Source organism: Mytilus galloprovincialis, chromosome 5 (genome assembly GCF_965363235.1).
Source record: "Mytilus galloprovincialis chromosome 5, xbMytGall1.hap1.1, whole genome shotgun sequence".
NCBI lineage: Eukaryota > Metazoa > Mollusca > Bivalvia > Mytilida > Mytilidae > Mytilus > Mytilus galloprovincialis.
The window spans coordinates 69,987,857-70,001,446 of record NC_134842.1 but is presented as its reverse complement, the minus strand read 5'-3'; the positions used below and the strand labels follow the sequence as shown (position 1 = coordinate 70,001,446).

General features: G+C 31.0%; 1 protein-coding gene across 1 annotated transcript in view; it reads left to right on the top strand.

Annotated features, from left to right (window-relative positions):
- The window catches only part of LOC143074128 (uncharacterized), an 85,081-nt gene that overhangs the window by 46,417 nt on the left and 25,074 nt on the right, over positions 1–13,590 (top strand). The window contains exons 20-23 of the mRNA XM_076249674.1: positions 4,742–4,865; positions 7,164–7,269; positions 8,370–8,410; positions 12,516–12,651. Coding sequence (XP_076105789.1) covers positions 4,742–4,865; positions 7,164–7,269; positions 8,370–8,410; positions 12,516–12,651 — 407 coding nt within the window. The remainder of the gene's footprint in view (positions 1–4,741; positions 4,866–7,163; positions 7,270–8,369; positions 8,411–12,515; positions 12,652–13,590) is intronic.

Sequence of the window (13,590 nt, the reverse complement as noted above, 5' to 3'; positions counted from 1 at the left end):
AAAAGAAAAACTTGATAGTAGTTGCCCCAATTTTTATCTCACCTGGCCCGAAATTTGAACTAACTGCGCTGTAGAAAACCACAGTCAAGTAGTGAAAGTGCAAGGTGATAAAATAAAACATACTTACAATCCTATAAGACTTTAACTCCACTTTAATGATGTTATGACAAAATTTGTTTATCAGTTTGTATAGGTATATTATAGTCATTTCCGTGCTGAAGGAACTGTTATTATTTTGAATTGCTATAAAAATTTCCAAACTAATTAGCTTTCATATAGTTTTTCTTTCTAAACATGTTCTATATTCATAAGAATCAGACATTATGTGAATTAAAACATTTCATATTCAATAAAATATGTGTAAAATTGCAATATGTTTGTAGGAAGTGTCCATGGGGAGATAATCATTTTTTTTCTTTCGAAAAGTCTTTATTCAAAAGAATAATATTTTAGGTTATCTCCCCATGAAAACTTATCAATAGCATATTGTTATTTCACACATATTTTACTGAATATATGATGTTTTATTTAAAATGATATCTGATTCTTATGAATATAGAATACTTTTAGAAAGAAAAACTATATGAAAGCTTAGTTTGGACATTTTTATAGCAATTCAAAATGATGACAGTTCCTTCACCATGGAAATAACTATAATATATACCTATACAAACTGATAGACTCATTTTGTCACTACATCATTAAAGTGGAGTTAAAGTCTTATGGGATTGTAAGTATGTTTTATTTTATCACCTTGCACTTTCACATTTTCGCTGAACAAATTGTTCAATATTTTGACCAGTTGAACAATTTGGTTTAATAAAACAAATTGCAATTTGGTCAAAATTTTGAATGAGTTGCAATTGCTGAATAGCAACACTAAGTCAAGTCACTGTATCAGTATTCAAAACTTGGATATATATAGATATTTATCAACTAATATGAATTTGCGGGATATAGTTCGGCTTAACCTATATATAGTTTTTTTGTCATTCTGGAGGAGTTTCTGTGAATAATCTATTTCTTTAAAATAAATGAAATAAATCTAATTTATAACAAATAATGCAATTTTCTGTTTTGTGATTTTTAATCATATAAGACAGTTAAAATTTATATTTTAAAACTGCGCCTGTGAAGCTTTTGCTTAACTGGAACGATTCCTGATACTTCACTGTTACTGACATAATTCTGTGTAACAGATGCTTACAATGATTTTAGTACATGTACAATTTCCCTATTGCATATTTTTTTCCTTCACTAGAACAAATTTATCAAATCCTGAAGAAAGTATGACATATTAAGACCACCTTTGTCATCCGTATTCATACGTAGGTAAACCTACTACCGTATTTGTTTGTTATGACGCCATATCTTTGTTTACCAGCTTTCAGAACATGTAGTTTGAATGAGGATGCACTTGGTGGTAGGCGTGACACGATAAAATCTTTTTGGAGCACCGATCTACGTTTCAATACGAATTTTGTTTAATTTGTGATAAACCCGCCATCTATTGATGATTTCGATAGCGTTAAAAGAGAGTTTTCTTAGGAACAAAGATAGATGATGAGCTATAGAACCTGTAAGAGCATGAACTGCTGGTAAAGGTACATATATGTAATAAAAGCAACTATACATGCACAATAAACATGGTGCATCGCCAACCATAATTCCCACTGGTTATAGAACTCGTTAACAGCACACAGTTGTTCCATGTCTAGAATACAACGAAGTGTCAGGTCATCGTTGATCCTCTGACATTACTCCTCTTTAATTGTTAATCTGTACTTGAATACGAAGCCTGATGATATTATATTATAAGCCTGGTACCTTTGATAAGTATGATTAAAAGGACACTATGATCTCTGTATACCAGAGACTAAATGCTAAATGAGGTAAACAACTAAAGCTTATTGTATGGCCTAAAACAAGAAGCAATAGCCAACACTGTATAATAAGCTACAAAGGTTCTTAAGCAATTTTAATTAGATTCCTTAAAGCTTGATTCATGCTCAAAACTAGAAACAAAAGCAATAATCATAAAAAGCAACTAACGACAACCATAATGAATAACAAATCAATTTGAAAGATATTAGGCATATGATCGATTGTTTATGTTAGACACGCGTTTCGCCAACATAAAGACTCATTGGTGACGCTCGAACCAAGTAACAGTTCGAAGAATATTTAAAAACATGTAATCCTATTTAAAATACGGCTTAGGAAATTATACCCCCTGAGGTAGAACATTTATTGTATTTCAAATATCTATACAGAGAGTTCAAAATTGTCAACTGAATGAATAGATATCCCGATATATAAAAGTATTTATAGTATGTCAACATACAGGCTCTTGGCGTGGCCCTAGCACGTACAGTATGCTTCCTCTAATTTATCGGTCGTCCAACTGTCTATATCAATCTGCTCAGCTCTTAATAAAACTCCATATCACGGCTTTGTGACGTCAAATACGTTGACCTGGCCTTAATAACTTTGACCCGGACATATCAGCGACGTCATAATGTTTGAACCGACGTTGATAAGTTTGACCCGAACTTATCAAGTCAACTTCCGGTTGCTGGTGAAACTAAGACAATGCTTCAAAAAGACGCAAATACAGCCCGATAAATCGATTATCAGGTTATCGGCATATTAATATTGTAAAATATCAGCTGCTTGGCATAATATAAAGGCTTTTTGATCTTGTTGGCTGTGCTTACTCGACAAAAAGCTTCATATTATGTCTCGCAGCTGATATTTTACGATATCAACATGCAGACAACCTGATAATCAGAACATATTGATCAAATTTGCACCATCAGTAGGTCTACCGTATGCGATGGTTAAAACGGTAGGAAATTTAAAATGTGGACATATCTCACTTTCAAGTTCATGGGGAAAATATCAGATTTGACACATTTTTGTGTACTTTTAGTTGCAAAACGTGCATTGATCCAATTGAGAAAGAAGTATTTTTCAATAGTTATTCATAATCTCTGCTTTTTGTAAGTGCAAATTGACTAAGAACAATAAGATATTGGTTTTCTACCAAGAAAAAACGTTGACATCTCAGCTTCTATGGTCCTTTTAATTTTTTTTATATACTGTGCATGATATTGTACCAAAAAAATGCCTTCATGGTTATTCATACTCTTTTCAAAGCGTTTAGGTCCGTTAACTTGAGGGAAATTAACAGAGAAAGCGATTTCGGAAATTTGATTGAAAAGGGGGAGTGTGTAAAAATGTAAAAAAATCCAGAATAATACAGTGATAACGATATGTATTAAACAAGTAATGAACTTTGAATAATACGAACATCATATATTTGGGTTTCAAGCCGAAAATATCTAAGAAATGAAAAAAAAAATATGAAAATTGGCACCATTTTTAAAAAAACTTCCAAAATTGTTAAAAAAAGCTTCTTTTTTTTTTTCGCAAAAATTACTTCTTTTATTTTTGAAAAGTATTTTTTTATATATTGACATGTTAAACGTACATAATTTTTGCATTGTGACAACAGAAAATAAATCTAAATGTTATTTTTTCACACTTCAATACTGTTGGTCATTTTTCAATTTGGAATTATTTCTCGATTTTAATTCAATTTTTACAAAAATTGCATCGTACGATTTTTTTACGACTGACCAAAAATGGAAGTTCAGATATTATACTAAAACATATAAAAAAAATCAGCTGTGTGTTAGTTGGGTGCATTAAAGTCACTAAGTAAGCGTCTTTTCTGAAAATGTCACTTGCCTAACAGTTATATAAGAGTTGCAGTATATAAAGAATAATCATACATTGTCTCGAAATATCAATCTGTTATTTGTACTCGGCTCGACAATGTATGGTTATTCTATATATATGTTCCTAACGTAATAAATGGTATAGAATATTTGTTCCAACAGGAACAGATATCATGACATTGTTTATAACAAAGTTTCCATTGGAACTTCTGTTAGGTGGAACAAATATACATTGACATTATGACTGATTTCTGATGAATACTAGTATGTTTTATTATGCAAACAGAAACTGTCTTTAACATTAAAAGTCTTTTTTGGAAAAAAATCATTTTTTAAAACTATTTACCTGTATTTACCTGTATTATTGATGTTAAGGAAAGGTGTCAATGTAAATATAACGGAATTTGATGAGACTGTCATTAAAATGAGAAGGTTAGCGCTATAGAACCAGGTTTAATCCACCATTTTCTACATTTGAAAATGCCTTTACCAAGTCAGGAATATGACAGTTCTTGTCCATTCGTTTTTGATACGTTTTGTTAATTGATTTTCCCATGTGATTATGGACTTTCCGAATTGATTTTCCTCTAAGTTCAGTATTTTTGTGATTTTACTTTTTTCTTATTGGAGCAAATGAAATATGGTTTGTGGTGCAAATGAAATGCCAATTGGCGCAAAAGCTAAGCACTGGTTTTCATGAACATTGCGAAAAAATGTAGTTATAAGTATTGAAAACTTCTTTTTGTAATTTCATCATTATTCATAGGGTTTTAAAAGTGTTGACCGTGTACACATATTAAGAATGAAGTGCTTCCATATGCTTCATACCAAATGAACTTCAGTCAACACTTTTACACCCTAATGAATTTACAAAAAAAAGAATTTAAGAAAGATAATTTATACAATTTATTTTAGTACATACTGTAATTAAAATTATAAAGAAAGTTGATGTTGAAAAAAAGTAATTAATTTGAATGTTGATTTTTTATATTTTCCAGTTTTTTTTTAAAAGAGAGGTCTAAACTAGGTTTAGTGGACATTGCTACCACACAATGGAATATAGGCAGTCTCCTCCATTCTAAACAAGAGGATGACATATCGTGTGGCTTGTACGTTCTGAAAGTAAGTTTTATGTTTAAATTCGGATGAATTTTTTTTTTTTCATTAAATTACATGTCTACCTAATTCTCTCTAAAAATATTAGATCATATAATATGAGATTCAATGGTCACAGCTATGTCCAATTGAGAATCAAATGAAACTTAACCACAGTGTCATCTGCTATTGTTCAATTTATTGTCAGTATGAACAGATTGAGAAAATATTATTGATATTGAAAATATTAAACATCACATGCAGTTTATTTTAATTTAAAACATGTATTTAGAAGATGATTTTTTAATGGGGTTAAATGATATCAGAGTGATAGATTTTTCTGAGCAGAATTAATGGTCCTGTGAATTAAAACTACACAGAGAACAATAACTTTTGTATATATTGAATGGGACAAAAGATTAAATAGAGTGAAAATTAGAAGATTAATCCGTGGAAAAGTTTTATTTGGTTTGCAATAAAATTCTACAAAGTAGGACCCATTTTCATGATTGAAAATAGTGCATGCTTATATAAAATGAAAAACCAAGTTCAACAGCTTTGTCCCAAACCTGTTTTTATTCTGTTTATACTTCTAAGCAAGAATCGTTTAACATGTCTTGACTGATCTCTGACTAGTGTAAAACAGATGATATCGTTTGCACTGCATTTTTTCAGCGTTTGGTTCGAGCCCCAAAAGAGAAAGCATCCAAGTAGTTGCAAGATAGTCCCTCAATAGAATAAGGAGCAATATATAGGAAAGATTCGGGTGGCAATTAATAGCTCATTGCAAAAACAATGTCTATTAGGGGACAACTTATTATTTATATGTTTGAATCTGTAAACACTTGAATTCCTGCTTTACTAAAATCAAAATGATTTTAATTTCCCATTCTAGTGCAAAAACTTGAATATGTAAAATTTAATGTTCAAACTATAATAGTTTTAAAATAGATATCTTGATCACAAAATGTGAAGCATAAAGGATAAAGATCGGGTAACCATCAAAGGAACTTTATGGTATCGTTTATCTTGTACCATTGTAAAAAATTCCAGGTGGTATATCTCCCTACTTATCTATAATACCAGATTTCTACATTTTACAGGTTTTTGTCATAACTGAACTGTTCTATCTCCAAAATCAAATTGAATTATAATTGCTTATCTTCTAGTTTGACACAGGAAGTTTAGAAAAAAATAGTCCTACATGGTGGTCAGTTAACCTCTAAAATCGGGAAAAAGCTGGAAAGAAAGCAAAAAAGTGAGGTGTTCAATCAACTACTCTTACAGCTTTCAACTCAGATAACTGGAAATTTCATAGAAAGATTTTGCACATATTGGGATAAAAACAAGCCATTGTCAACCATATATTTTATTAAGCAATAGAATTTATATATAAGGAACAATAAATTATTGTGCTTTTCTAGAAATTTGAAAATACAGAATAAAAATCATTGTTAAAACTACATTATTACTGTCAAAAGTCTGAGATTTATTATAGTTTTTACCAGGATTTTGAAAAAATAATTCTTACTTAAATCGAATGAAAGTGTAAATGACCCTGTCAATTTTCTAAAGAAAACACATCAAGTTATCCAGCTTAAATAAATATTAGGTATAAGTGCCAATGAGAAATAAAGGCAACAGTAGTATACCGCTGTTCAAAACTCATAAATCCATGGACAAAAAACAAAATCGGGTAAAAAACTAAAACTAAGGGAAAGGCATTTAATATAAGAGGAGAACAACGACACAACATTTAAATGTAAAACACACACAGAAACGGACTAAGCATTAGACAAAATATGATGAGAATAACAAATATAACATCAAAACCAAATACATGAATTTGGGATAGAAAAGTACCGTGAAACGTCTTGTAGTAATGTGAATTCACACTCAAAAATAAGAGAAAACAAACGACACAACGGAAACACAACATTAAAATGTAACACAACGAACTATATTATAACAATGGCCATCTTAGTTGCAATTTGTAATGATAAAAAGGTGGCAAATGAAATTGTAAAATAATGGTTCTAGGTTTTTAACATCTTTTTCCAAGTGCCTTCCCTTAGTACCATAAAAAAGATGTGGTATGATTGTCAATGTGACAACTCTCCACAAGAGGCTCAAATGACACAGATATTAACAACTATTGGTCACGGTAAGGCCCTTCGACAATTATCAAAGCTAATACCAGATAATCAGCTATAAAAGGCCCTGAAATGACAATGTAAAGCAATTCAAACAAGAAAACTAACATCCTTATTTTTATAAAATATGTATGTTTTAAATGAACAGCACTAAACATGACTTTTATTTCAGATGGCTGAAAATGTTTTGTCTGGAACAACGCTAGAATTTGATATGTCTCAAAAAGATTTGAATGACTTCAGAATGTATGTGGGAAAATGTCTCCTGTCTGGAAAAGGTATATTGTAATACAAATAATCAGAAATGTTGCTATCAAATGGCATAGAAATTCATAAAAGTACAGTTGTTATTGTCATTATCAATCTCATTTTATAGATTAGTGATTTAGGTAAAATAAAGTTTTTATTGTCCCGTTTCTATCTTAAAGGACAAAGTAAGATAAGTCCTGTTTTTGGCCCCCCTATTTTCTCATTTTTCAAATTTTGTTTGAAAACAGGCCTTATTGCATGTACCTTGTTCTTTCTTAGGCAGTAGGTCTATCTATATATTTGGTTCAAAGGTCAGTGCTGTGTCAAATATTCAATCACAATCCAAATTCAGAACTTCTTTAAGCTTAAGTATGGTGTCCATACGTGTTTCTCGTTTCTCTGGGTTTTTTTTATAGATTAGACCGTTGGTTTTCCCGTTTGAATGGTTTTACACTAGTAATTTTTGGGCCCTTTATAGCTTCTTGTTCGGTTTGAGCCAAGGCTCCGTTTTGAAGGCAGTACATTGACCTATAATGGTTTACTTTTTTTAAAATTGTTATTTGGATGGAGAGTTGTCTCATTGGCACTCACACCACATCTTCCTATATCTATTAGGCACCGTTGATTTTTTTATTTTAAATAACTTGACTAATAGGAGATGGCTCTGTGGAAATGTTTCAAGTGGTGTGCAATAATAATTTTCATTGTATACATACATTTTATATGCCGAATATTAATGCCCATTTATGAGCATAATGTTTTCTTGTCTGTATGTCCATTTGTTTGTCTGTTCGTTCATATGCCCGCTTTTGTTTAAAGTTTTTGGACAATGTAGTTCTTGATGAGTTAAAGTTCAATCAACTTGAAACTTAGTACACATGTACCTTGTAATATGATCTTTCTAATTTCACTGCCAAATTAGAGTTGTGACCCCAATTTTAGGTCTACTTAACATAGAAAATGATAGGTTGATTTGGGCATCTGTGTTCAAATGGACACATTCTTGTTCTCTTAGATTTAATGAGAATTAATTTTATTATGATCATAAAGTAGGCAAGACATTTTATTTCAGCCTGGGCACTCTCGGTTTTAATGTTTTGAAAATATATCAAAAATATTTGTTTTGTAGTTTCATCATTTCAAGAAGATATAACATCTATAGATTCGTCTGTGAGTATTAAAGAATTTAGAATATGAAACAAGTGTAGTTAAAGCATAATAAGTAGACAAATCTTGAAATAAGAATTTTTCAACTTCAAAGTACAAAGTTGTAAACAATTTATTTGCTAGTGGTAGATTCTATTTTATCTTTTGCTTGGTTAGTTATGACATTTTTATATCACAGGATGCTTGCCCAAATTTGTATACGCCCGTCAAAATTTTGATGGGACGTATTATTGTATACAAATGTTTGGCATCTGTCCGTCTATCAGTCTGTCTGTCCGGCGTAAACATGTTGCACCGCAACTTGCGAACGATTTATCCAAATTTTATGAAACTTGATGTACTTACTTCTTATGATGATCAAATGATCTGTATACTTTTTGGTGAAAATAAGATGAACACTTTTTGAGTTACAGGACTTTGTAACTAAAACAGGGGTGTATTTTTTCACATGTTGCACCTTATCTCAGACACGATTTTTGATTATGGCTTAAAACTTTACACACTTTCTTAGTTATAATAATCTTAAAATCGGAGGGGGTTTACACATGTTGTGCTGTATCTCAAAAATGATTTATGATTATTGCTTTAAAATTTACACACTTCTTTGTTATATTAATCTAAAGATCTGTTTTGGTTTTAATTCAAAATTTTATTTTAATTATATATTGTTTTTTTGTAAAAAAAAAAAAAGGGGGGGGGGTTCACATGACCTGGTGTAACTACAAAACAATATATTATTATTGCTTAAAACTTTCTCAGAAATTATATCTGATTATTGCATAAAACTTCCACACAAGACAACAGGCAAACTTGTCAAAATGAAGTTTTGATCATGCTTTTTTCAAAACTGTATTAAAAAGTATGGGTCACCGGACTTTTTTTCACTCTACAGGTTGTGCAAAATTGTCAGATTGTGTATAGATTATGCATGGAAAATCAAATTGTGTGTGATAAAAAGAAAACGTACTATTAGAACTGATAAAATGTGAGAAGATTGCTCTTATAACATGCTTTCAGATAAGAAAAAGAAAAAATGAGGTCATCAATTTTGTTTTCTTGCTACATATCAATATAGGTAAATTTATTACACTTTCTATTATAAAAATTACTTTATCTGAGTTATCTCCCCTTATTTGGCAAAGTTGAAAAAAATCGAATCAAACACAAACAACGTGTTTTTGAGAAATTACAACTGTAGTTATGATAAAACACACAATTTTCTATATTTATATCAAAAGTCTTTTAAATTACATACAACTTTCAAAAGGAGTAGGTTCAGTAAGACCCCTTTTTGGCCCCAAAATATAGCAGTTTTACAAAATTGTGAAAATGTAATCTTTTAGCTATTTACTGGAAAGTAGAATGATTGTGCTTCATAAATATGGGCTGTTTTTTACAATACAATGCACAAATATCGGGTACTAGCATCATAAAGTCATGCTAAATTACTGAAATCTTCACAATTTTAGCATTTTAGCTAAATTTTTGAAGGTTTCCGTCCTAAATGAAAGTGGCCGCATTCGTGTTCATTCATAAAATTGAAATCTAAGTTGTATTTAATGATAATACAAAACATATATAAAGGTTGAGGATGAACACGGATGCGGCCACTTTCATTTTTGACAAAAAACATCTGAAAAGTGACGGTTTTTGGCATATTTGATAGATTTTTCATATTTAAGCTTAAATCTGAGTGTTTTTAATTACTAAATCAGTCAAAATCTTTCACAAACACGAATTAAATCAATTGAAGTAGACACTTAAGTGTTTAAAAAGTGTTCAAAATCTTTCTTTAGATGAACCTAAAATTTGAGGCCAAAATCTGCCCTTACCGGACCTACTTTTTTGTACATTTCATCAAATATCTAGACCAATTTTAGTTATCTGCTTCTTCAAAATCCAAGATGAAGGAAGACACCCGAGCAACCTTAATGTGATTTCAAACAAATTAATGAGGATCATATTTAAGTTTGTTTCATAACAGGGGGATTATCTGGAGAAAAATTAGACTTCATTTAGATGGACGTGTCTTAAAAATTAATACAGTAGATAAAAAAGAAATTTGTGGGGTTAGGGGAGTAAAAGATTGGAAATAGAAACGTATTTTCTGTTTATGTAACATTTTAAATTCAGATGATATAACATCTTTCTTGGTTCATCTTTCTCTAAGCATATCATTGAGCCGGGGAAATAATTTCAAAAGCAATTAATCTTTCAGTTATGATTTTTTTTTCATACACTGATTTCAAATTACACAATTTGTTAAAGTCTTAATCGTCATGGCTAATTAAGTAAAAATTGGGAATTAATTTTGATAACAAAAATAAAAAAAAAATCTACTTTTTAATCGCAATTTTAGAATAAGTCTAAATATAAAAAAGTTATTAATTTAAAACTTACCAAAGTCGTATTTCTCCCTTTCTTTACCCTTCAAGAGACTTTCATAGGATACATGGATTGCGGAATATCGTCCACATTTCCAAAAGGTTCACGTAAATTGATTGCGTCATGTGTTTAAACAGTTATTGGCCAATCAAATCGGTATATTGGATTTAATTTGCATGGCTCGTGTGACCCTTTAACCCAAACTACATCGTTCAGGTTAAATAGGGTCACACAGCCGTGCAGATTAAATCCCATATACCGACTTGCTTGGTCAATAACTATAACAAATTTTATATCAGTATCTGCTTAAATAATCATATTTTCATCAATTTAAAAATCATAAGAAACTCTCAGCTGGAGAACCCAAACATATATTTATATTTATTTCCACAACCTCAACATTTCAACATTTCTCTACATATATAGTCTCCTTTCAAAGCAACATATTTATTACATCTTTTTAACCAGTCATTAAAAATGTTCTCAAACTGTTCTGTTTTCATTTTAAAGATTATGTTCATTACTTCCTGTCTTAGTACAGGTAAATCGTCGAACCTTTGTCCACGGAGAAAAGATATGCGTGGAATACCTTAAAATCCATTGACGCTAAGTCAGGGCGCTATATAATAATCATTACTTCCTGTCTTAGTACAGGTAAATCGTCGAACCTTTGTCTACGGAGAAAAATATATGCGTGGAATACCTTAAAATCCATTGACGCTAAGTCAGGGCTATATACAGAGGATTTTCCAGACATTAAAATCCAAGTAAATTAATTGCTTGATGACTTTTTAGAGGAGAGTCGGACAGTGCATTGTCTTGGTGACTGTTGTTTAGTTTCTGGATTGTAGTTATAAAACCAGCTTTCGTCGGTTGTTAATATGCTGTCTAGAAATCTTTTGTATCCAAGAGAAAAAAAATTAATAAATTGATTTGACAATTCCATTCTTTTTAATCTAATGTTCTGCTGTAAGAAGTCACATACTCAATACATAAATTATTTAAATCATTTGCTAAAATGGGGGTTGCTGGAGTCCAAAGAAATGTCACATTTGTCTGCATCTTTGCGAACTGTTAGTCGCTGGTCAATGTTGATAACTTTCAAAACTTCATCTTGTATGGCATTTAATTGCCTGAAAGATGGCATACCTTCCCGCTCATTGTCTTTCAAATGTCTCTTCTGTCCCAAAACATGTGTCACTTGAATACCAACGAACGACTAACTTTGCTATGTTTTTCAGACTTTAAACAATTTTGTGTGTTTCTATTTGCGTTTTTCCAATGTCTTTACAAAACTTTATAGCCTGCTGCTCCCTTTTCTGTAAATTTCCTATTTTTCAGTGATGCCGATTCTTTATTCAATGCTATAAAAATCGAGATTTCTCCAGCATTTCAAAATTTTGACCAATCAAATTTAGCACATTTTAATAATTTCAAGACTATTGTCATCATGCTGGTTATTTGATATTTTACTCTGGGTCCCCATTGCTTATATTTTATATGAAGGAAAAGCTTGTCCACAAACTTTACGGACAACCCTCTTAGATGTGTTAACAGTTTATTTTACATATCAATCTTCCCTCTTTTAATCTTCTGGATCATAAAGAACACTATTATTAATTCATATTAACAGAATTTGTAACATGAGATTTGCTACCAGGGTTTTGAGAATCAGAACACAAGGTTAGTACATAATGAATGAGGAACAATATTTATTTTCAAGATGGAACAGTTTGGTGAGATGTCCACTGACACTGGGAGCTCTGAAGATGTGCATATACAGACCGTAATTTCAGTGGACAAAAGTATTTGTGATGATGATGAACAGAGTACCTTAGAAGACAATACTTCTGCATTAGGTACTTCTATTGTTTTATACATCAGGCCTCGACAATAACGCTTGTCTGATTGTCCGGTACCAGAGGGAAAAAAGGTTGGACAAGTAAAAGCTATATCAAGCTTGTCCGTTTGGACAAGTGCAATTATTCTGCAGAAAATAAATTTAATCCAATTTTGATGAACAAAGTAATTATAAACAAAAAACAAGAAAACAAATATTAATTTGACATGTTTCTGGATTCTGTTCATTCAAATGCAAAACCTTTTCTTCAACATGTTTACTTGCAGTAGATGATTTTTAACTGGTTCTTAGTCAAGTACTTTTTAACAGGTAAAAGGTATACTATTCTAGGAAACCAATCTTATTAATCCGAATCAATGATGCGCTTTGTAGATAAGGTAACTTTACAGGACAGTAAGTTCGTCACCTCGAAAGATTCAGCTACAAGTTTAATAGACAATTTGGCAACGTAGGAGACAAATTTAGTAGACATGATTGATAGACAGTTTGACAAGGCAGGAGACATTTCCGGACCAAGACAAATCAGTACCTCATTTTGCTCCCTTATTCTGTTGCTTATAATAAATACCGTCATTCAAAAGAAATACATAAAATTCTGTTAAATTGTTTAAATTCGTTTTGCTTCTTTAATCAACTAAAAATGTAAAAGGGTTATTTTTAATAGAAATTTTTTGGACAAGTAACAATTTCATTTGGACAAGTAAATTGTGGTATGAACTTGTCCTACAGGACAAGTTGAAAAAAAGTTATTGTAGAGGCCTGTACATATAGCATGAAAAAAATTGACAATGTAATATAAACTTGATACAACCTGGATAAATTTAGTTGTAGTTATCAAATACATAAAGCTAAACATCCAGGGCTCAATAAACTGCAATTAAAAGTATTGGTTTTCTGGTTTGAATTGTTTCACCTTTTTAGCTCACCTGGCCCAACT